The 21,235-nt window shown below is 42.7% G+C and overlaps 1 protein-coding gene across 3 annotated transcripts in view; it reads right to left on the reverse strand.

Annotated features, from left to right (window-relative positions):
* Positions 1-1,417: 1,417 nt before the first annotated feature.
* LOC116463271 (vesicle-associated membrane protein-associated protein B/C) overlaps positions 1,418-21,235 on the reverse strand; it is a 69,051-nt gene continuing 49,233 nt past the window's right edge. The window contains exons 3-7 of one of the 3 annotated variants that reach the window (XR_004246638.2): positions 16,588-16,691; positions 12,283-12,363; positions 10,228-10,404; positions 4,559-7,248; positions 1,418-1,597 (exon numbers count right to left, since the gene is read on the reverse strand). Coding sequence is in view for 1 of the 3 variants with exons in the window: in XM_032146296.2 (XP_032002187.1) it covers positions 7,090-7,248; positions 10,228-10,404; positions 12,283-12,363; positions 16,588-16,691 (521 nt within the window). In the remaining 2 variants the exon portion in view is untranslated. Of the gene's footprint in view, positions 7,249-10,227; positions 10,405-12,282; positions 12,364-16,587; positions 16,692-21,235 lie in introns of all 3 variants that reach the window. The other 2 variants (XR_009212023.1, XM_032146296.2) reach the window with 2 other exon arrangements.

The following is a 21,235-nucleotide window of genomic DNA, read 5'->3' on the forward strand; positions in this document are numbered from 1 at the left end:
AGCTGGTCCCTGTGCTTAAGCTCTCTGGGCAAAAGTTTCCTCATCAGTAAAATGACCTCAGTGATCTCTTAGATCTGTTTTCTGGTGCAAAATATCTCTGATTTTAATTTAATCCAATTTCATGTTCCTACAAAGCAGCGAGAGTTGAGCAACGGGCTCTAGTCCACACTCCAAAGCCTATCTCAATGGAATTAAACCATCCATTCAAAATAATTTTACACTGAAGCATCCTTTAAATATATTCAGAGCACAGAATTTATTGAACATAATATGGAGACAGCTAGTACAAAAGTTTATGCCTTGGCAGGGCAGGTTTCATCAGGCTGATACGGAACATGGGAGAACATGCTGTAAATGGCTCTTTTGGTCTGGACCCTGCAGAAATACATCTCCTTCTCTCTGGGAAACATCATGTCAGCTGCCAAGCCATGAATTTATTACATATCAGATAACCAAAATGTGCAATGGTAAAGAGTCCTTTCCTACACCAACTTTTTAAATTACTTCCATGTCAAAACAGCAAATACAATGAAAAATACATAAAGGAAAAATTATGAAAACTAAAGCATTCTAAGACATCTCTTAAGATACTCAGTTCCTAAAATGTTAACATACATCGAAGACAATAAACACACACATCAGAAACTGTAGGAATCTTTTTTCAACATAGGGAGAAAGATGTAGAATAGGGAGAGAACAGCACGGGTTACTGAAACCATTTATTCAGAAAGGAGAGGAAAGGCAAAAGGAACACTGAAATAGATCATTTTTAGTTTCTTATAGGAAGTTCCAAATGGCAGCAGTTGATAAATAGTCTTTAAAAAGGAAATGACAGCAACAGAAATGAGAACCAAATATATTTTGCATTTTTCTCTCAGTGTACAATCTTGAATCACCTTACTTGGGCTACATACGAATGAAAAATATAAAAAGTCACTCCCACTAATTTCTCAGCACCTCATATAGTAGCAAACAGACAGAGGGTACTTATGAAACGTTTGCTAAGGAGTGAATGATGAAAAGCAAAAAGTAGTTCTTGTACACATGGTCTCAATATCACAGACAATAAATTCTGACCTTTGAATTCACATAAAAGATGCAATGGAAAAACATTTTAACATGGATGCTATATTAGAGGATTAACAGCTGAATTCAGTCTATTTCTTAAAAACAAAAGAAAGATGGGAATGCAGGCAGCCAGTTCAGAGAAACAGCCAGGACTTTTTTGTATGACATGGAAAAACCGGCAAGTCAACGTGTGAAACGTGCACACTAATTTCTCATCTTCTTAAACCCTAAAAAGCCCCGCAATCTTGTTAGCACTAAGCCTAGATGAAATTGTGTTAAGATATCTGATTAGTCTCCCTTAGTTGGCATTTTCCAAAAGAAAAACAAAAAGGGAACCTGTTTTATTTCAGTCAGACATGGCTTTGGGTATCAGTGAAACAAAGCTCTGACAGCAGCTCCACCTGCAGAAGGCCAGGCGCACTCCTGCGGCTCATCAGAATGCAAGCAGAAAAGCGGGCCAGCAAGCGAGCATCCGAGCATCCATCCTGCACCCACATCCATTAGCCAAGTGATTACATCTCCATCAGCCCTGGGGTGTAATAAAGCAATTGTAATCGGGCATTGTTACAGGATCAATGTTTCCTGGTTCAAAAATAAACATCAGCATTTATCTAGCAGCAGAAAGCGATTCTCCCACAGTACTGTTTTATTCAACTGACATCTTTTAATCAAAGCAATCCATATCGTGGCAACATTCCAAGGTATCAGAACTGCAAATATTTACGGCAAGTTAGGTAACAGCTACATTTTTGTTGCTACACTTTTCTTCCTTTTCTACGGATTTAACGCAGACATTTTCTAATAAATTAATTCCATTAAGAAAAAAAATCTCAAGTAATTATATTCATGAAGACAACCTCTCATCCACCTCCACCGGTTTCCCTTTTAACTATCATCCATAACTGTTTATGTGAGTTCGTGTCTTTTAAATTTTTCAAAATACTTCTGTAACGAAAATAAAAAGAATCCCCTATTGCTAAGTGTCGTAGATACAGCTAAGAACATGGCATGGAGGGAGGTCAGGGCCCCCCGGGCACAGTGGTGGGTGAGCTCGTGCAGCTCAGCTAATGTTCTAGGCTGTGGCTAACCGGATTCAGAGGCTGGAGGAAGAGGTCTGTGAAGCTGGCGGCAGACCCATTCCCACAGCCTCCCAAGCTTGCCTCTCGGCTGATGCTCCTTATCAGGGGCTTCTACTACTTGCCCCCTTCACTGATTTCCTGGAGAAACGCAGTGCTAATTCAGGGAAAGGCCCGAGACATCAGCAGCTCAGCTGTTTTCAGACCTCGGCAGGGCACTTCTCTAATACCAATTTTAATCAACTGCCCTCATTCACATTTAATTTACAAGTCATGTAAAGCCTCCATATAAAGCGTTCCCATCATCTCCTTGCTGAGACAGACTGGTAATATTCTTTCTAAAGACCCCAGTCATTCCCCAGGAGCATCGGGCAGAGATCTTCAGGCAATGAGAAAATGGAATATGCACTTTTTTCACTGTCTGGAGCGTGTTCAGTTTCCAACAGAAAAAGAAAAAGCATCTGAACTACAATCTTAATTCTACTTAGTGTGAAAATAACTGAATAAAGTATGGAGGCAGACACATAAAAGATGTACAGACAGGCAGAGTAGCTGAGACAGGAAGGCTTCATCCACTCAGTTCCCTGAAGCAGATTTTCAGAGCTGAAATGGTATCTTAGCAATGCAGGCCTTACAGAGACTGATTTAGTTCTAAAAAGTTGCCCAATTTAACCTCCTGGAGCCTTTATTTCTTCGTATGCAAACAGAGCCATCTACCCCCCAGTCACAGTTGCAAGGATTAAGTTCAATGAGCGAATATATTGGAAATACAGGTAAGGAGTGGCACTGAAACAACAGTAACTTTCTTGAAAAGGTTCCTATCAGAGCAGATCTGTCTGGGGAAAAAGGGGCCAGGGAAGGCGTTCTCCAAATCCAATTAGGCCACAGAAACTCAATTCATGTAGGGCATGCATGATCTCAGAGCTGCTCTTGGTGTTCCAGAAGAGTGGTCGTTGGCCTTATGGGATTTGTATGTCATGAACTAGAGTCATCCATCTATATACTTTGCAGGGGCCTTTCTAAATACAATTCCATTCTAGCTCATCTTTGAGAATACTCCTTCTCAACAACAGCAAACATGGCCCCAAGCGTAATTAAGAGAGGTCTCCTCAGAGTAGTAACTTTTCATAGTTCAGTTTGGTTCTTTCTCCTTCTTCAGGCCAGACAGCCGGGGGCAGGGGAAGCCACGAGAGGCCCTTCAATGAAATGCCATCTCCAGCAGGGGGAAGCAGTGGCCTCTACACCGAGAAGGTCTCAGGAGTTAAATGTTATTCAGGTGTTCAAAGTGACACTGGGAAGCCCAAGACCCCTATCTCTTGATATACGTATTTTTCAAACTACAATGAGAAATGGGCCATTCCTTTAGAGAAGGAGCTGAAAATGACAAACGACATTGTATTTTGGCATGGATTCTGAGTTTGCAAATACAAAAATTTGTGTATGCAAAAAATATAGGCATGATTGAAAACTGTCAAGCTACTGACATATGGCACATATGCCACACATGCACACATGCATGCACACACAGAGCCTGTTTTCAAATTCATCTGAAAGGCTCTTTAGCTCTGAGCGCTCACTACATTCAGTTCTATCTGACTCAACAGAGCCTGCAAACCGGGCACTGATATCTTTCGATAGCAATTCTGTTCCTGGGATTTGTTTGAAAGCGTTTAGGTTTTCACGGATCACTGGAGGTTCTTCATTTTTCCCCCTTCTGTGTTATGGAGGTATAAGCCGTCTCTCTAGCCATAAACTGGCCACTGGTAAAAATCAATTTTGATTTTATCAGTATGTATTACTGCTGGTGCCAACAGTTTAGAAGACTAGAGAAGGAAAATATGCAAACTAGGAAGAGAACAAAGTTAAAGCCAGTTCCTCACACCTACAAATAAAACAGCCTGCTGTCTTTAAGAGGTATTTTGTATCGTGCCAAGGAAGCTTAAATTATCAATTTAAAACTTCAATCAATAAAAACTTTCAGGATTCTGTCACCGCTTCCATCTCTTCTGCATTTGTGCGCACTACGGCTGGTGTTTCTGAAGCCAGGGCCGCCCTCTCTGAGGTGCCGTGGAGCCAGTAACCACAGGAGCAGACTGCAGGGCAGCCTGGCAGCAGCTCCCCCATGCACACTGCCCAGCGGCACCCTCCCCAGCCTCGCTCTTTCCATGCCAATTTCATCCCGATTATCTGACTCTTAATCTCTTGGCGCAGGGCAGGCCATTGTGACAGGCCCCATATTCACCTCCTCTTTGCCTTATTCTTTTTTTCATTATGTAATTCTAGGGAAGACACCCTAAATGTGCATGCATCTCCAAGTTCTCCAGGAGCCACGCCTGCTCCACATTCTTTCTTTTCCTGGCACATTTTTGGCTGCCAGGATGACTGAGAAAATAATCAACCTTTCCATCACTCACCTGCTTCTCTTCCTGAGGCGTTTCCTTCTGCCACTCAGTCAAAAGGCCCACAAATATGTTCACCAAGTCCTAACCTCTAGAAGGGAGAGAGACTTCAGAGGCTGATTTTTAGCTGCAACCAAAATGTCCACATCCTCTGAGAAGCTGAACACCTTCTCCTAGATGTACACAAAACTCTAAATCATGTTCAAAGGTCTAAAACAGTAGTTTCTCAGATATTCTTTTTAAGAACTGTCACAGGCCAAATCCCATGACCTGGCTGTTTTTGTGAATAAAGTTTTATCAAAACACACGGCCATATCCTTTAAAAATAAATAGAGCCCTGCTCTAGTGTAATGGGACTGTACTGTACCCCTAGGCACTGTTGGGGACCATCTAAGCACTCTCCTATCAAGGACATGAGGGCCTGGAAGCTACAGGACTTAACTGGCTGCAGCAGCTACAATTAGTAAATTTTAGTCCCCTCACGGAAAATCAGGTGGCAGAAGGCACATGCCTTACAGCTCGGTCTTTTCACTCCCTTTTATAAGTACTGGGGGCCACATGGGAAAAATCCTAGAGACGAATTCCTATTGGGGTGGCCTGTCTGCACACTCAACACAATCCATGGGACCCTGGGTAACAACTAAGTCTGCTCACCATTTCTGTTAGTACCTGGGATTCAAAGTCAACTTTTTTCATGAAGACAGGAAGTTACTTACTCAGACCAACCACTGACTTCCACTTCTCCAGTTTCAAGGCCCCTGACCCAGCTTGACAGAGCCAGGCTTAGGAGCAATGTGGCTCGACGTATGTGACTTCTAAGGACTGCCTTCCTTCTGATGAACTTGTCCTCTCAAACCTGTGCACAGTGGGACTGTGCCCAGAACGCCTGTTACTAGTCTCAATGGCATGGTTCCCTGACCTAGAAGGGAGGCTGCTTTTTATTGAAGGCCAAAGCAATGGAAGGCCAAGGGTGACCAGGTGCTCAGCTTTTTCAGCAGTTTCATTTTTCATACTGTCAGCTGAAGACAACCAAAAAAAAAAAATACACACACACACACACACACACACACACACACACACACACACACACACACATATAGTTAAATCATGAAACACATATTTCTCAGTGATAGGGCTCATTTTAAAGTTAACCTTCCAATGGCAAAATAATAAAAATGATAAAATAATAACTCCTCCCATAGAGCAAATGTGACAAAATGACAAAAGAATTCTTAATTTGGGGGCTTTATTATAATTTTTCTTTTCAAGATGCTACATAGTCAAACAGACCTGGATTGGTCTTTTATGGCATAAAATTAATTCACAGTCAAACTCTCAACTAGTACTCCAGGGATTAGCTGAAGAGTTTCTCTCTTCCCCTGCTCCCCACCACCAACTGCTGGTGCCCTCGCTTCTAACCCTCTGCAGCCCGATCCATTCGTCCTGACTCCAAGCTAGGTCCCCAAGGGGAGGTCAGGCTCAGACTTGGGCCTGGGCGCTGGAAGTGTGAGTAATGGTTGAGAGGTGGTGTAAGAACAATCTAGAAGACTGACTACTCTTCATTAAAAAAGGTAACCTAGAGTTGACTGTCACTACTGCGAATTTCCCTCCCTATGACAGTTGTTATTTACTGACCCAAAAAAACACTTCCTGGCAGCTCTTCTCCAACATTCCAATAAACCCCACCTCCACATGACCAGACTCTCCAGAGACAGAGGAGCCCACAACCCTCCAGCAGCAATACCAGTTCACCCAACAGAGTTCGGCAGCACGCAGCATTAACTGTACTCTTGTGACAGTAAGAAAACATGAGATGAAATACATTAAATAAGTTAAATATGCATTAAACATCTCTGAATAACAGTTTGCCTTCACTACATGAACCAATAGAAATTTAGCTTGGTCCCTTTAAGTGAACAAAGCACTGCCATTTATTTCCAAAGCGCTGCGTCAGTCAGTCAACACACGCCTCTCACTTACGATGAGTATGTCTGATGCTGCCACAGTGCAATTCCTTTGGGCTTCTGACTCTGTTCATCAGTCCCAAGGAGCTGATGGCTTGGACAGAACCGAAGACACGGAAAGTAGCCTGGGCCGGGAGTGGGCCACGTGGGAACTACTGTGTGGAGCTGACTGCACTCCCCACCATGCTGGGCTCCAGCTCCCCAAGGGCCAGCACCAACAGGCGAGGATGGGTGTCATTTTAAGAGAGGTAATCCAGCATCATGTACCAAGGCCTACCGATGTTTAAAATGACATTTACAATATGCCACTGTGGCATTACTCATGGTTTCCCTTGTCATTAATAAAGATCATTCTCCCCCCCCCCAAGTCAGTTACTATACATTTTTAACTTTCTAAAAGATTGTTACATTATATTTGTGTGTGTGTATCTGTGTATGTGTGTGTAGGGAGGGGTAATTTAAAGGCAAGACCTGTGAGATGTCATCATACATTAATTTCTTTTTACACATGGTTATGATAAATTTAAATCCCATGATATGGTGGATCCATCAATCCAATTTACCATCCTGTGCATGCTACCTCTACAAGGCAATCTTCCCAATAATTACACCAACGATAAAGAACAAAACCACCAGAGCCAAGAGCCGGGTGCTAAGGCCTTCTTCCTTCCCAGTTGGGGCTAATGCTGAAATGGGGCTGTTGCTCTGCACTGTCTTCCTCATCCGCAGTCCATCTTCTTCCTATGGGAGCAAATGCACATTTCAAAGACAAGCCAAGGCACCAGAAAGGGGAGTCAACTGTACAGCTTAACGGGATGGGCTGTTTATGCCCAGTGTTGGATGACATGATATGGTCCAACCTCATTTTGCAAATGGAGAAACTGCAGGCTACAGAGGGGAAAGGGCTAGCCTGAAGCCACTGGGAAAACAGTCCCCTCTTTTCTTTCATACATTCCACTTGATGCTGCTAGTTATAACAGAAATCTAAACAGGGTGCTCCTTGGTTTCCCATGATTTACAGAAAAAAGCTCTTAAAAGGGTCAACTGGGCCCTTTGCACCCTCGGCCCCACCCACCTTTATAGCCATGTCTTCCAGATGCTTCTCTTCAACCCCAACCTCTCTGTCCTTCCTGCCTCTAATGAATAGCCTTCCTTGATCAAATCATCGATTTTTAAAATCACAGGCATTTCCCAAGACATGAATATATAAATAATAAGAATCTACAAAGTCAACTGGGCACGGTGACTCATGCCTGTAATCCCTGTACTTTGGGAGGCTGAGGCGGGTGGATCACCTGAGCTCAGGAGTTCAAGACCACCTTGGTCAACATGGTAAAACCTCGTCTCTACTAAAATTACAAAAATTAGCCTGGGGTGACAGAGTGAGACTCCATAAAAAAAAAAATCTAAAAGTGGGTTATCTGGAAGCTTTCAAATGCAGAGCTCTGTACATAGCTGGTACTTGATGAGTTACATCCAGACCGCTGGATCAAATGATATTTGGAATATTAAAATGTGACTGGCCTTCGTACACTCATCTCAAATATTTTCTACTTAATACACAGATTTCTCATTGAAGAAGCAACATTCTTTTTCATACATATAAAGATACTTGACCATATTCCCCACCCTCCCCTTGTCCCCAAACTACATGGATATGTAAGAAATGAAAAATTTTTTCTTCCTTCACCTCCATTGCCACAACTGCCTTGCACTTTCCTAAGAATCTGCAAGTTACTATGTAGATCTAGGATGCTATTTCCATGCTCTCAAAGCCAAGCCCACATCCCTGAAGAGGGACATACATCAAGCCATTCTATTCTGGCCCAGACTCATCTTTGCTGATAGATCTCTTGCTACTTACCTCATCTCCTCATCCTTAAACCCCACACACCAGCTGTACTTTCTTTTCTTCGTTTCCTTACATTCACTCCCATCCACCCGAGTACCTAGTAGGTCCTGGGGACCACAGGCAGATGAGTCCCATGGAGCTGACTCTCCCTGCAATTTGTCGCTATCTCTGTGGGACATTTATCATATTGGCTTGTAATCATTTCTGTCTATGTCTCTGCCTGCTATCTCATCAACAGAGAACTCCTCAAGGGCAGGGACTTTTCATGTTTGAATCCACAGTGCCAGGCACGTATTAGACCCTCAGTAAATTTGTTGGCCAGATGACAGAATAAACCAACACAAAACAAGAAGGCAGCGTTTGGCAGGATAAAGAATCTTCTAATGTTGAGATTGGTCTGATCATATTTTAAGGATATTCTGCTCATGGGGCACGGCCAGTATCACTGCACAGTGATAAACAACTGGTGGTGTCCGACTGGCTTAAAAAAAAAGAACAGCAAACTACACCATTTATTTTATTGGGTTATATAGAAGCTATTTCTACCTATTTACCACTTTGAACAGCACAGAACTCTGTTTCAGAAGAGAAATACACTCGAGGAGAAGCTTCAGGCATAGCTTAAATTTTTAGCCAAAAAGTAGTGTCAGCTTCACAATTTACTACACACTAAAGAAGTTACTGACTGAGGCAAATCAAGATCACTGCAAAGGAAGAAGATGATGCCATTTCCCAAATGCTGTCAGTTCTCCTACATCTACCTCACTGTCAGAGTAAAAGAGAAGAAAACTCATACTTTTAAAGCTGGAAGGGGCCTTAGAGGTGTTTAGCAAACAGAGGCCTAAGAGATGCTGTGACCAGCACAGATTCAGAGCTGTTTCATATTGGATGGGAGCAACTTCCACACCACCACAAGCCAAAAGAAGCACCCCCTGCCTCCTCACTTCATCACTCAGTACAACGTTCCATTGCCAATGCCAACTGCCTCGTCCACGAGCTAGAGGCTTAGGTTTTCCTTCCATAATCTCCACCTCCTATCCACTGTGAGGCACCCCACCTCCAAGCTCATCACCACATCAATAGTTTGATGAGCCACAACTGCCCAGACCTATTTAGAGTCTTCTAAAATCAGAACTATACCTGCATTAAAACAGAGTATAGGTCAGTATTCACTCTCTGAAAAAAAGATTCTCACCCAAGTGGTTTAAAAACGCATATTCAAAATAAAAACTGCTATTTTGGTCTCAACATTTATTTTCAATTTACAATAATGGAGACCTTGAGTTGTTTGGGGTTTTATTTTGTTTTTGAGACAAAGTCTAGCTTTGTCACCCAGGCTGGAGGGCAGTGGCACGATCTCAGCTCACTGCAACCTCCGCCTCCTGGGTTCAAGCGATTCTCCTGCCTCAGACTCCCAAGTGGCTGGGATTACAGGCGCCTGCCACCACACCCAACTAATTTTTTGTATTTTTTATTAGAGACGGGGTTTCACTGTGTTGGCCAGGCTGGTCTTGAACACTTGACCTTGTGATCAGCCCGCCTTGGCCTCCCAAAGTGCTGGGATTACAGGTGTGAGCCACCGCACCCAGCCAAGTTTTTTTTGTTGTTGCTGTTTTTTTTAAGGGAACAAGAGCTTAAACAGTTGAGAAATTTCTGATCAAGGGACAGTGGTTCTTAATTTAGGCAGATCCAAGACCCTTTTGAGACTCTGATGAAAGCCATGGAAATTTCTCCCTGGGAAGAAAAAAATAGCCAAATACCAAAAGCAAAAAGAAATCTATATATTCACTGGCTCATCAACTTCCCCACCCAAGAAGCTAGTGAAAATGCCCTTGTTCTCTGTAGATTACCAGAAAATAAACTATTACCTTGAACTGCTTGTTCTCCTCCCGTAGCCTCTGAACTTCACCTTGCAGCCTCTTACATTCTTCCATAACCTTCTTAACTTCGGTGTCATCCAAAGAAGAACTCAGAGACTTAGACACTATTGGTGTTTCTGTCTTTGATGCAGTTGTGGATATAATTTTATTTATTTCTACATCATGCTGTTCAAAAACAAATGAAAGCCTAAGTGTCACCGACCATGTAATAAAGGACTTTTTTATGCAAAGTAAAGTAGTTCTCAGCAAACACCAAACGTGGTAGCATTTCATCCACACTGTAAAATGTCACATTTATTTTTTAAATGGATTACTTTATCTGGTATCTTAATAATCTAAAGCAACTGGGCCCTAGAAATTATGGATAAGGGCAAATAATGAAGTTCGGCTGAGACTAATACTTCAAAGAAAGAGAAAAAGGGCTGTGTATATTGCACTATCAAATTCCTGCCATGCAAAAATTAGCATACTGTAATTGTGCAAGCTCAGGAATTATTAGCCACAAATTACTGTCACCACAAAGATGTGAACATCCCTAGGATTGCCTTGGTGGGGGTAGGAGGCTTGGGAGAGCATTAGAGGGCAAATTACTTTACCAACTTAGCATTTGGAAGCTGGGATGAAGGTGAAACAAGCTTAGTCTCTGCAGTGTTTCAATCTTGGGAAGTTACATACTCCCCTTATTTCCCCTGCCAAGATTGAGCTATGATCCCCTCTTGAGATTTACTGGGGATGAGAGCCAGTCAGTGGAGGGAGGGCATGGAAGCACGCAGCTTGTCAGGGAAAGAGTAACTGATGATCATTGACCTGGAATCTAGCTCCACCCATCATTTTCTAGATGAGAAGAGTAGGCCCTGTGAAGCAAGGCCCCAGGCTACCAAGTCAACCTATCACAGAGCTGAGGCCAGAATACTGCTTTCACAGCTTTCAAACTGACCTTCCTGTGACAGGATGTACACTGGGAAGAAAGAAAAAATGACCACTATCCACTTAAAGAAACAGGGTAATGATAGTGGTAAATGATTCAGCAGAAATAAAGTATCAGGTAGTTTTGACACAAATCAACAACATTCCCGCAGACCAACATAGATACTGTTAACACAACATTTCAGGGCACTTCTGTTTCCCAACTCCAGCTATTAACGGCTAGGGTAGTTTCACATGCTGCATGTTTTCACAGTTCTGGTGTTTTTATAAAAATTAAAATGTTTTCGACTAGGTTGAAGGGAAGTCCAAATTAGCATTTCAGATACACTCTCCTTTCTTCAACTGGTCACAAGTGAGGACCATGAAGGGTGAAAGCGCTCGCAAGCAGACAAGCCTAGAGGATGGGGCTCCTTCCTTCTCCCCGCGGGCAACACTGGAATGGGATCACTCTCAATGGGGGTTGATATTGCCCTCCAGGACACACGTGGCAATATCTGGAGACATTTTTAGTTGTCACAACTGGGAAGTACTATCAGTATCAAGAGGGCAGAAGCCAGGGATACTGCTATCAATAAAAGACCCTACAGTACACAGGGCAACCTCCACCACCAAGAATTATCTGCCCCAAATATCAACAGTGCTGAGGTTGAGAAATCATCTAAAAGCAGCCTTTGATTGAAGAGGTAGATAGGGTAAAAGGGGTAGGGAGGCTGACAGGGCACTTTGTAAAACAAGAGAACCTGAAAGCTTCCCACCCATCCATCAAGCACCATGATAAAGGGCAAATTATTCCCTCTTTCACTCTCACCCACTGTTAAACTGCAACCTATACCTTCGCCAGGCCATAGAAGCTCTTCAGGATTTATGACATCTCAACAGCCATCGGGCTGCACTTTTCAAGGGGAAACACTATTTCAATCAATTGTCTTTCCGTGAGTTTTTCAAAGGCTGATTTCATAAAGGCCCACTTATTTGTTGACTTCAGCTTATTTTTTTCTTCAGACATCAGATAAAGGAAAATAACTTGCCAACTTAAATCTTGGTTTTGCAGGAAATGGTATGCAAATAAGTATCAGCTTACAACATTCAATTATTGTTAACTATAAACATACTTACTGGTTTATCATTCTCTGCTGGCAATTCAAACACACATCTAAGTTTTGAATCCATAAGGTCTTCCGGTTTTGCCTCCTTCCACTAAAACAATTTAAATTTAATAATCAAGATATTATAAACCTGCTGGAAGAATAACTTTCTTCCTATAACTGACAATTTCAGAAAAATACTCTTAATGAGAAAGCCCTGATGTATATCAAATAAAGAACTGAAGTCTGCTGAGATTTCAGTATTTGTAACATGACAAGATTAAATACATTCACTTTCTCAAAATATTTATTACACTTCACAAACCCTGAAGTCTTGCTGCCTGACTCCTCAAAGTCAACCAATGCTCCCCATGTTGCTACTCTGTGGGAGAGGCCCACCACTGAACAAAAAGGAATCCTCTAAATAATGTCTGGATGACCAGGTAACCTTGGCTCTCCTTATAAAAATAAAACTTGTTTTAGGCTGGGGATGATGGCTTATGCCTGTAATCCCAGCACTTTGGGAGGCTGAGATGGAAGGACTGGTTGAGCCCAGCAGTTTGAAACCAGTCTGGACAACGTACGGAGATGTCATCTCTACAAAAAAATTAAAAAATTAGCTGAGCATGGAGACACATGCCTGTGGTCCCAGCTACTCAGGAGGCTGAGGAGGGAGGATCACCTGGGCCCAGGAGGTGGAGGCTGCAGAGAGCCATGATCGCACCACTGTACTCCAGCCTGGGGGACATGAGAGACTCTGTCTCAAAAATAATAAATTAAATTAAAATGAGAAAATGAAACTTATTTTAAAGGCATATCTAGAAAGGGTAAGTGCATGCTATCTGGGACTAGTTTCAGAACCACTCTGCCAACTACCAGCGGAACACATTCATTACCAAATCCCTCCTCTGTCACTGTGGCAGTGTGTGGGCTGTGCCTACCCCAAAACCCATCTCCATCCCTCCAGGCTGTAGTGAGAGCACCTTCCTAGCTAAATCCCATGTCCTAAGAGGATATGCTCCTGATTACTTCTCCTTTTGGCAGCAGAAGATGGGAATTCCAGGGTATTCTAGGATTACAGACCAGGATAGCAGCAAGGTTATGATATAGAAAAAGAAGGCACCCCCACCCTCCGTGCCTCCAACCCTTCCCAAAACCATGCAAGAGGCAGCTAGTGTAACACAGGTACCAAGAACCAAAAGTGGGAAGCAATCTATATATCTGACCCTAGGGAACTGCCACAAAAATTATGGCAGATCCACTAAACGGAATAGCATGCTGCCACTCAAATGATGCTGAAGAGCATTCAGTTAGATGGAGAAAATGTCCAGAACATTAAGTGAAGAAACCGCAAAGAATACTGAAGTCTGTTCCTCTGCACACACACATCTGTACACGTGTACCTACCACATGAGTCAAAAAAATATCAGGCAAGGATCATCACTGAATGCTAAAAGCACGAGGTGAAAGACTGCTGGCGAGCAGGATATTCACATGGTCTCAAAGTATCAGATGACTCAGAGTATCACAGATTACCTATTAACCACAGGGGCAAATGTGCTTTGTGCTATGACAGTGGAGAGAGCTGGCAGTCACCATCTTAACCAAGTGATCAAACAGCATCACCAACAGCGGGACAACCTGGTATGAAATACCAACTATGGAATATTCTTGCCAAAACACATTTAACTTGAATTTAATCATGAGGAAATAATCAAATAAATCCAGAATACAGGACATTCTGTAAGTCAACTGGCCTGGACTCTAAAAAAAAAAAAAGTTCAAAGTTTGGGCAGGGTGCAGTGGCTCACACCTGTAATCCCAGCACTTCGGGAGACAGAGGCAGGAGGATCACTTGAGCCCAGAAGTTCAAGACCAGCCTGGGCAACATAGTGAGACTCCGACTCTACAAAAAAATAAAAAATTAGCCAGCATGGTGGCATGCCTGTAGTTTTAGTTACTCGAACAGCTGAGGTGGAGGTCAAGCCATGACTGCACCACTGCACTTCAGCCTTGGTGACAAAGCAAGACTTTGTCTCAAAAAAAAAAAAAAAAAGAAAAGTTCAAAGTTTGAAAAACAAAAAGGTTTGGGTGTCCTCTACTAAAGGCCACTTTTGGAACAACTAGGAAATAATGAATATGGATTTATCACATAATAATACTGAATTGAAGTTAATTTTTTCAGCTATGATTAATAGTATCATGGCTATATAAGAGACTGTCCTTGCTCTGAAGCATTTAGGGGTGAAGTGTCATAAAATCTGCATCTTAAGCAAATAAGAAAGTTTGTGACAGAAAGGAAGCGAATGTGACAACATGTTAACAAATGTAAATCTAGGTAAAAGTTACATGAGTGGTCACCATGCCATTTTTTCAACTTTCTGTGTATCACAATAAAAAGAAAAACATTTGAAAATAAAGAAAAAGCAGGCTGGGGCAGTGGCTCATGCCTGTAATCCTACCACTTTGGGAGGCTGAGGTGGGCAGATCACTTGAGTCCAGGAGTTTGAGACCAGCTTGGGCAACATGGAGAAAACCTGTCTCTACAAAAAATTAGCCAGGAATGGTGGTGCACTCCTGCGGTCCCAGCTACTTGGGAGGCTGAGGTGGGAGGATCACTTGAGCCCAGGAGGTGGAGGCTGCAGTGAGTTGAGATCACTCCACTGCATTCCAGCCTGGGTGACACAGTAAAATCATGTCTCCAAAAAAAAAAAGGAAGAAAAACACAAAGCTCTCATTTCTGATTAATGATGGTTAGGCCTAGTAGAAAAGAACTATGGGTCACTTTAAATTTTTTTCATTTGTGTATTTCCAAAATTTCCCACAATGTACATTTTATTAAAAAAAATTTAAACTGTTATACTATCATACAAGGAACTAAAATGACCCTTTACTAGATATGCAGTGACTGGCCTATTACACACTCTGATAAGCAAGTGTCAGACACTGGACCGACCAGGCACTTACACAGGCACACTTCATACTCACCACCGTGTGAGCTGCATTTTTATCCCTATTTTACAAATGATGAAAACCTCAACGGAGTTAATAAAACCTGCTCCCAGCCACAACGTTAGTAAAAGGAAGAACTCAGCTCGAAAACACCCAAGCCCATGCTCTTTTCACTATGCCATGCAGCAAAAGCCAAACAGAACACACCCTTGGATCTTCCATTATTTTCTATCTGCCTTGTTTCTTTGATCACACAAATCAACATGAAGTAACACATCATGTTGCAGAAAATCAGAGAAAGTTTTCATAAGAATTGTTCTTATGAAAAGAAGACAGCCTATTATCACTGATCGCTCTAAAACTCAAACAGATCTGGCCTCCTCCTTCATTTTCTGCCTACAAGTGAAACATCAGTGGAGATGCTTTTCCAGAACTAAAACAAAAGACTATGTGGTGACATAGGGCATGGGGTGGGCTTGGCCTGAGTTGCCCTTGGTATGAAACTCAGACAGAGGAGAACTGCAGGATGGTGTGAGGAACAGAGGACTCAGGTGGGCAGATCTGCTGTGGATGACTCGGGGCTCCCCTTTGGGCTGGCCAAAACTGGAGAGCAATGCAAGTGGTATGAGGCAACCCTGTCCTGCTTTCCTGAACTGTAAGGACAAGCGCATCTGTCCCTGCTGGGGCTGTGGGTTGTACCGTAGATTTCAATTCAACTCCCAGCCCCAGAATGCCTATGGACTTATTCAAATGTATAAAAAGCTCGCTTTGGAGGGAATGTCCATTATACTCTTTTTTTTTTCCAAAACCATCACTAATATCACTTATTTCTTTTATAAAAATGAAGTCATCTTAATTTTATCAAAATTAGAGAAAAGTTAAACATATATTTAAGCAGGGGGGAAAATAAATAAGCATATTTACTAGAACAAAGCCACACACATGTATGTCTAAATGGGTGAGGACATTCAGTACTGACACTCCCACACGGCTCTTGAGTTTGTAGGGGATGAGAAGACAAGGTAAGAAACAGGCGGGACAAGGAAAAGTATCCTTTTCTGTCAGGGCAGAAAGGAGAGGCGAAAGAAGGCAATCCCTAACCATGCAAGACACCATCCACCAGTGCAAGGAGCTGCTGAAGCACACTGAGCTCAGGAAAGTCAGAAAAGAACAGCCTTCTAGAAAGTCACAAAAAATGTTAAAATTATTCCTCAAAGTTTTAGAAAAACCATAAAGGTAGTTAAAGTACAAACCTCCTTGAAAAAAAACTATTCCCTTTTAAACAATTCTGACATATTTTGAAATGCATGCACCCACAATTCCGTATCTAATTGGTTTTTTAAATTATTATTACTGAAAAAAATAAGAAGCATTCAGTACTTACTACTGCTTCCATATCTGAAGTGTCAGTTGGAGCAAACATAGACTGAACCATAAACTTGTGTTTACTTTTCTCATTGGGATCATAATCGAAAGGCTGTAACATCACTGAGAAAGAAAATATTTCATTAGGAGGGTCAGAGCTTGGTTGTCAGTGCCATTTATTATGCTAATACTTGTACTTTGGTTGTAAAGCAATTTGCCAGCATTCTCTTATGTCTTAGGATGGACGCCCCTGGTGAAGTAAGCAAGGATGACCAACATCTCCATTTTGCAGGTCACCAACCTAAGAGCCACAAAATCAGGCATGACAGAGCTGGGAATAAGGCCGAGGACCCAGTCTTCTGATTCCTAGTCCATGGATCTTTCACTACTGCAAGCCTACCATAAATCTCTGCTATAGGCCTTACAGAATTGGGAAACTGGGTAGCAACACCATCTGCCTGTTTTGCTCAAGAAAACATATCCAAATGATCTTTCCAGGAATTAAATAGAATACTCTAAGATGTTTAAGAACATTTAAGGAACTATTTTAGCTTCTCTCCAACCCATTTCTAATATAGCTAATCAAGGTAATCCTTGAAATACAATTTTGCCAATAGAATGCTACAAAATTTTTACAATCAGGACACTCACACAGCAAGGAAAACGGTATCAGCTTACACTCCCCCTTTTTTTCCCTAAGAACCTAGAGAAATCTCACACAGAGGATCCCGTGGATGAGTCACACTCACTGCATGGAGGGAGGTGCCTTCTTACCCCAAGTGGCTCCCTTCAGCCTACTTCCTAGAGTACAGCTGGGCCTACTCCTATCAAATGATGGCTGCTTTAAAATAAGTTACTTTGCTACAAGGCTTTGGCTAACCCACACATCTAGTTAAGATCCCTGAAACAACTTCACACGCAGGGAAAGCCTACTGTGGCCTTGACCACAACAGTGGGCATGGACTGAGTGTCTCCATGTGACAGAAACTAGGCTCTGTCCCTTAGGTCTACCACTATCTCATTTAATCCTTAAAAAGTAGGTACTATTGTGGAGGGAGAGGGGCTATTCTGGTGTCTACTCTTCAGATGAAAAGAATGAACACAGAGAGGTGAATTTGCCCAAGGTTACACCTTGGTGGAGTGCAGACTCAAACCCAGGCAGTTGGTGTGGGGACCTAAGCTCACAGCCACCACAAAGGACTGGTGCCTTGTCCTCTGACAGTACAAGTCTTATGCTTCTCACCAGCAGGGCTTCTACCACCCTTCTGCTGGGCCCTCATCAGCATTCTCTTGCCTTGAAACCCCAACTTAGGACTTCCCAGGTGCTTCCTCTAGAGTCACACAATCAACCACAGCCAGCAGCAGATACAAAGCAGGATAGCCCTGGTCTACAAATGAAGAATCTGGGATTCCACAAAGTGAAGTGGCTCCCTCAAAGTCACAATGTTAAGAAGTGGCAACACTGGGACAAAGAGCCAAGACTTGACTCCAAGTGCAGTCTAGCACCCCTTTCACCACACTAGTCGCTCCAACACGAGCTACATTTATATCTGGCACCCAGGCCCTATGACAAAGCTAATGAACCATTGAGAAAACAGGATAGAAATACCAACCTCCCCCATCCATCTTAGGGATGCAGTAGCACTTTTCATCATGGGAACAGAGAAAGTCCACTGAGACCTAACCATGCATTGGACTTAAATGCGCTGGTGTCCCTAGTCACCCAGACAGCTTCACTCCCACGAGACCCACCTGAGTGCCCCTGAGCTACAGGAAGCCTTGCTGGGAGACTTCTTCAGGACAAAATTAAATAACTGTCAGAGAGTAAACCTTTTATCAACATAACTCTTTCTCTGGCATCACTGAGCTGGCAAGAGCTGAACTTTCCTACAGACAGACCTGGAACATTTACCTACCTAGGCTTGACACTTAACCTCAGGGACAAATGACCAGACTGGCAGGTCAATGCTTTTTCTGACAGCCAAATTCCCAATGTGTTTTTTTTTCTGCCCCCAAGATTGCAATAAGGAAAACACACATTATAAAGAGCCAATGTCTTCACATGCTCTGTGAACCTTCCTGGACAGGGACTGTCAACCTTCTTTGGAGCTGGGACTCACTGTTAGATTAATGTTCCCTTTCTAAAATTAAAGTGAATTCAGTTTTAAGAATTTCAGGTCTTGCTTGGCTGTGACAAAATCATGCTCTGGTATTTTTCAGTTTAGGAAAGAAGAGAACTTTGACCTGAACTACTCTTAGATTTTTGGCAGGGCACAGATGTAGTAGTAAACACTGTCTCATCCTTGAGCCTCTGTTCTCCCAGCTGTGAACAGCTATTGCACCACTCAAGTCTACCACTCTGGAGAGCTCTGAGGAGGAACAAGGTTTATTTGTAAAGAGCCCTGATGCTCACATGACAGCAATCCAAGGAAAATGCTAATTTTTAGAGAAGCTATTTAGATGAAATACAAAAACCAATGGGTCCAGGGAACAGAACACACCCCCAAAAACAGCCCCAGGAAGCGCTGCCTGCCCCTTCCCATTCATCACCTTCCTACAGGCAGTGGCAGTAAAAAAGTACAGCCAAGAGCACTGTGTCCAGAGCTCTGCCTGGGTTCTAAGAATGCCCCAAGGGAAAACAGGTCCTTCCTTTCCATTTCTCCACCATCCCTCAGCTTCTTCATCCCCAATACTTCCATGATGGCCCAAGAAGGAAAGAAAGGAAAAGAACCTTTACTCATGCCTCCTGTGTAATAGGTACCATAGAAGGCAAATTCGCCTTAGTGCTCCCATTTACTACTCACAACAATCCCATTAAAGCAGCACATGTCTCCTTTTTCAACATAAAAAGATAAGGGCTGCCAGGCATGGTGGCTCACAACTGTAACACCAGCACTTTGGGAGGTCAAGGCGGGAGGATCACTTGAGTTCAAGACCAACCTGGGCGACAAAGCAAGACCCCATCTCTACCACAAAAAAATTAGCTGGGCATGGTAGCCTATAGTCCCAGCTACTTGAGAGGCTGAGATTGAGGTAGAAGGACTGCTTGGGCCTGGGAGATGGAGGCTGCAGACAGCTATGATAGCACCACTGAACTCCAGCCTGGGTGACAGAGCAAGACCTAGTCTCTTAAAAAAAAAAAAAAAAGAAAAAACAAAAACAAAAACAAACAAACAAAAAAAAACACAAACAAGATAAAGGCTCAGAAAGGTGCTAAGTGGGCTCACCTGGGTCCCATGGCCAGCATATTAAACAAGAGTGCCAGGGCTCAAACCTGGCTTTGACTCTAGAGAAAAACAATTTACAGTAGTTATTGCCAATGATAAAATACAGGCTTTTACGTAAAAATTATAATTGTGGAATACTTTTATCTGCCAACCAGGGCTTCATGGTTTTACAAATACTTACAGACTTTTCCAATGAGATCATCAGGAAAGAAATGAACGTGATTTTTTTTGCGAGTGTACGATGCAATATGCCATCATTTGGAAGCTCTGCAACACTCAGCAAATGGTTTCCAAACAATCCATGCATGATATCACAAAATCCATTCAAAGTACAACAGACACTGATGTGTTTTAGTGAAACAATGTTCAAAAAGTCACAGACATGCCTTCAGATTCCACATCATATTAATAACCTTGAAGAAAGTAACACTTGTCAAGTTTTGATGTAGTATCAAAAAATGTTCAGATTTATCTGAAAAAGCAATTAAACATAGTCTTCCCTTTTCCAACTACATATCTGTGGTGACAGCAGTTTTTCTTCATATGCATTCACCAAAAGAACACATCCTAACAGACTAAATGCAGAAGCAGATATGAGCATCCAGCCTGTCTTCTATTGAAACAGACACTAAAGAAATGTGCGGCAGGGCGTAGTGGCTCACGCCTGTAATCCCAGCACTTTGGGAGGCCGAGGCCAGTGGATCATCTGAGGTCAAGAGTTCCAGACCAGCCTCGCCAACATGGTGAAGCCCTTTCTTTACTAAAAATACAAAAATTATCTGGATGTGGTGGTGCATGCCTATAATCCCAGCTACTCAGGGAGGCTGAGGCAGGAGAATCGCTTAAACCTGGGAGGTGGAGATTTCAGTGAGCCAAGACTGCACCACTGCACTCCAGCCTGGGCGACAGAGTGAGACTCTGTCTCAAAACAAAAAAAAAAAGAAAAATGAAATTTGCAGGCCAGGCACAGTGGCTCACGGCTGTAATCCCAGCACTCTGGGAGGCCAAGGCGGGTGGATCACCTGAAGCCAGGAGTTTGAGACCAGCCTGGCCAAGAGGCAAAACCTGTCTCTACTGAGAATACAAAAATTAGCCAGGCACGGTGGCGGGCACCTGTAATCCCAGCTATTCGGGAGGCTGAGGCATGAGAATCACCTGAACCTGGGAGGATGGAGTCTCACTCTGTCCCTCATGCTGGAGTGCAGTGGCAAGATCGTGCCACTGCATTACAGCCTGAGCGACAGAGACTCCAACTCAAAAAAAAAAAAAAAGAAAAATTGGCAAAAAATGAAAAAATGTCAAGTATCAGTCTTGATTTTTTTGAAAAGTTATTTTTCATTAAAAACGTTACTCTGTTAACATGTAATTATGTTATTCTTAAATAATTATAAGAATTTTCAGCTTCCTTCCTTCTTCCCTCCCTCCCTCCCTCCCTCTCTC

This window comes from Hylobates moloch, unplaced genomic scaffold, assembly GCF_009828535.3.
Source record: "Hylobates moloch isolate HMO894 unplaced genomic scaffold, HMol_V3 SCAFFOLD_32, whole genome shotgun sequence".
Taxonomy (NCBI): domain Eukaryota; kingdom Metazoa; phylum Chordata; class Mammalia; order Primates; family Hylobatidae; genus Hylobates; species Hylobates moloch.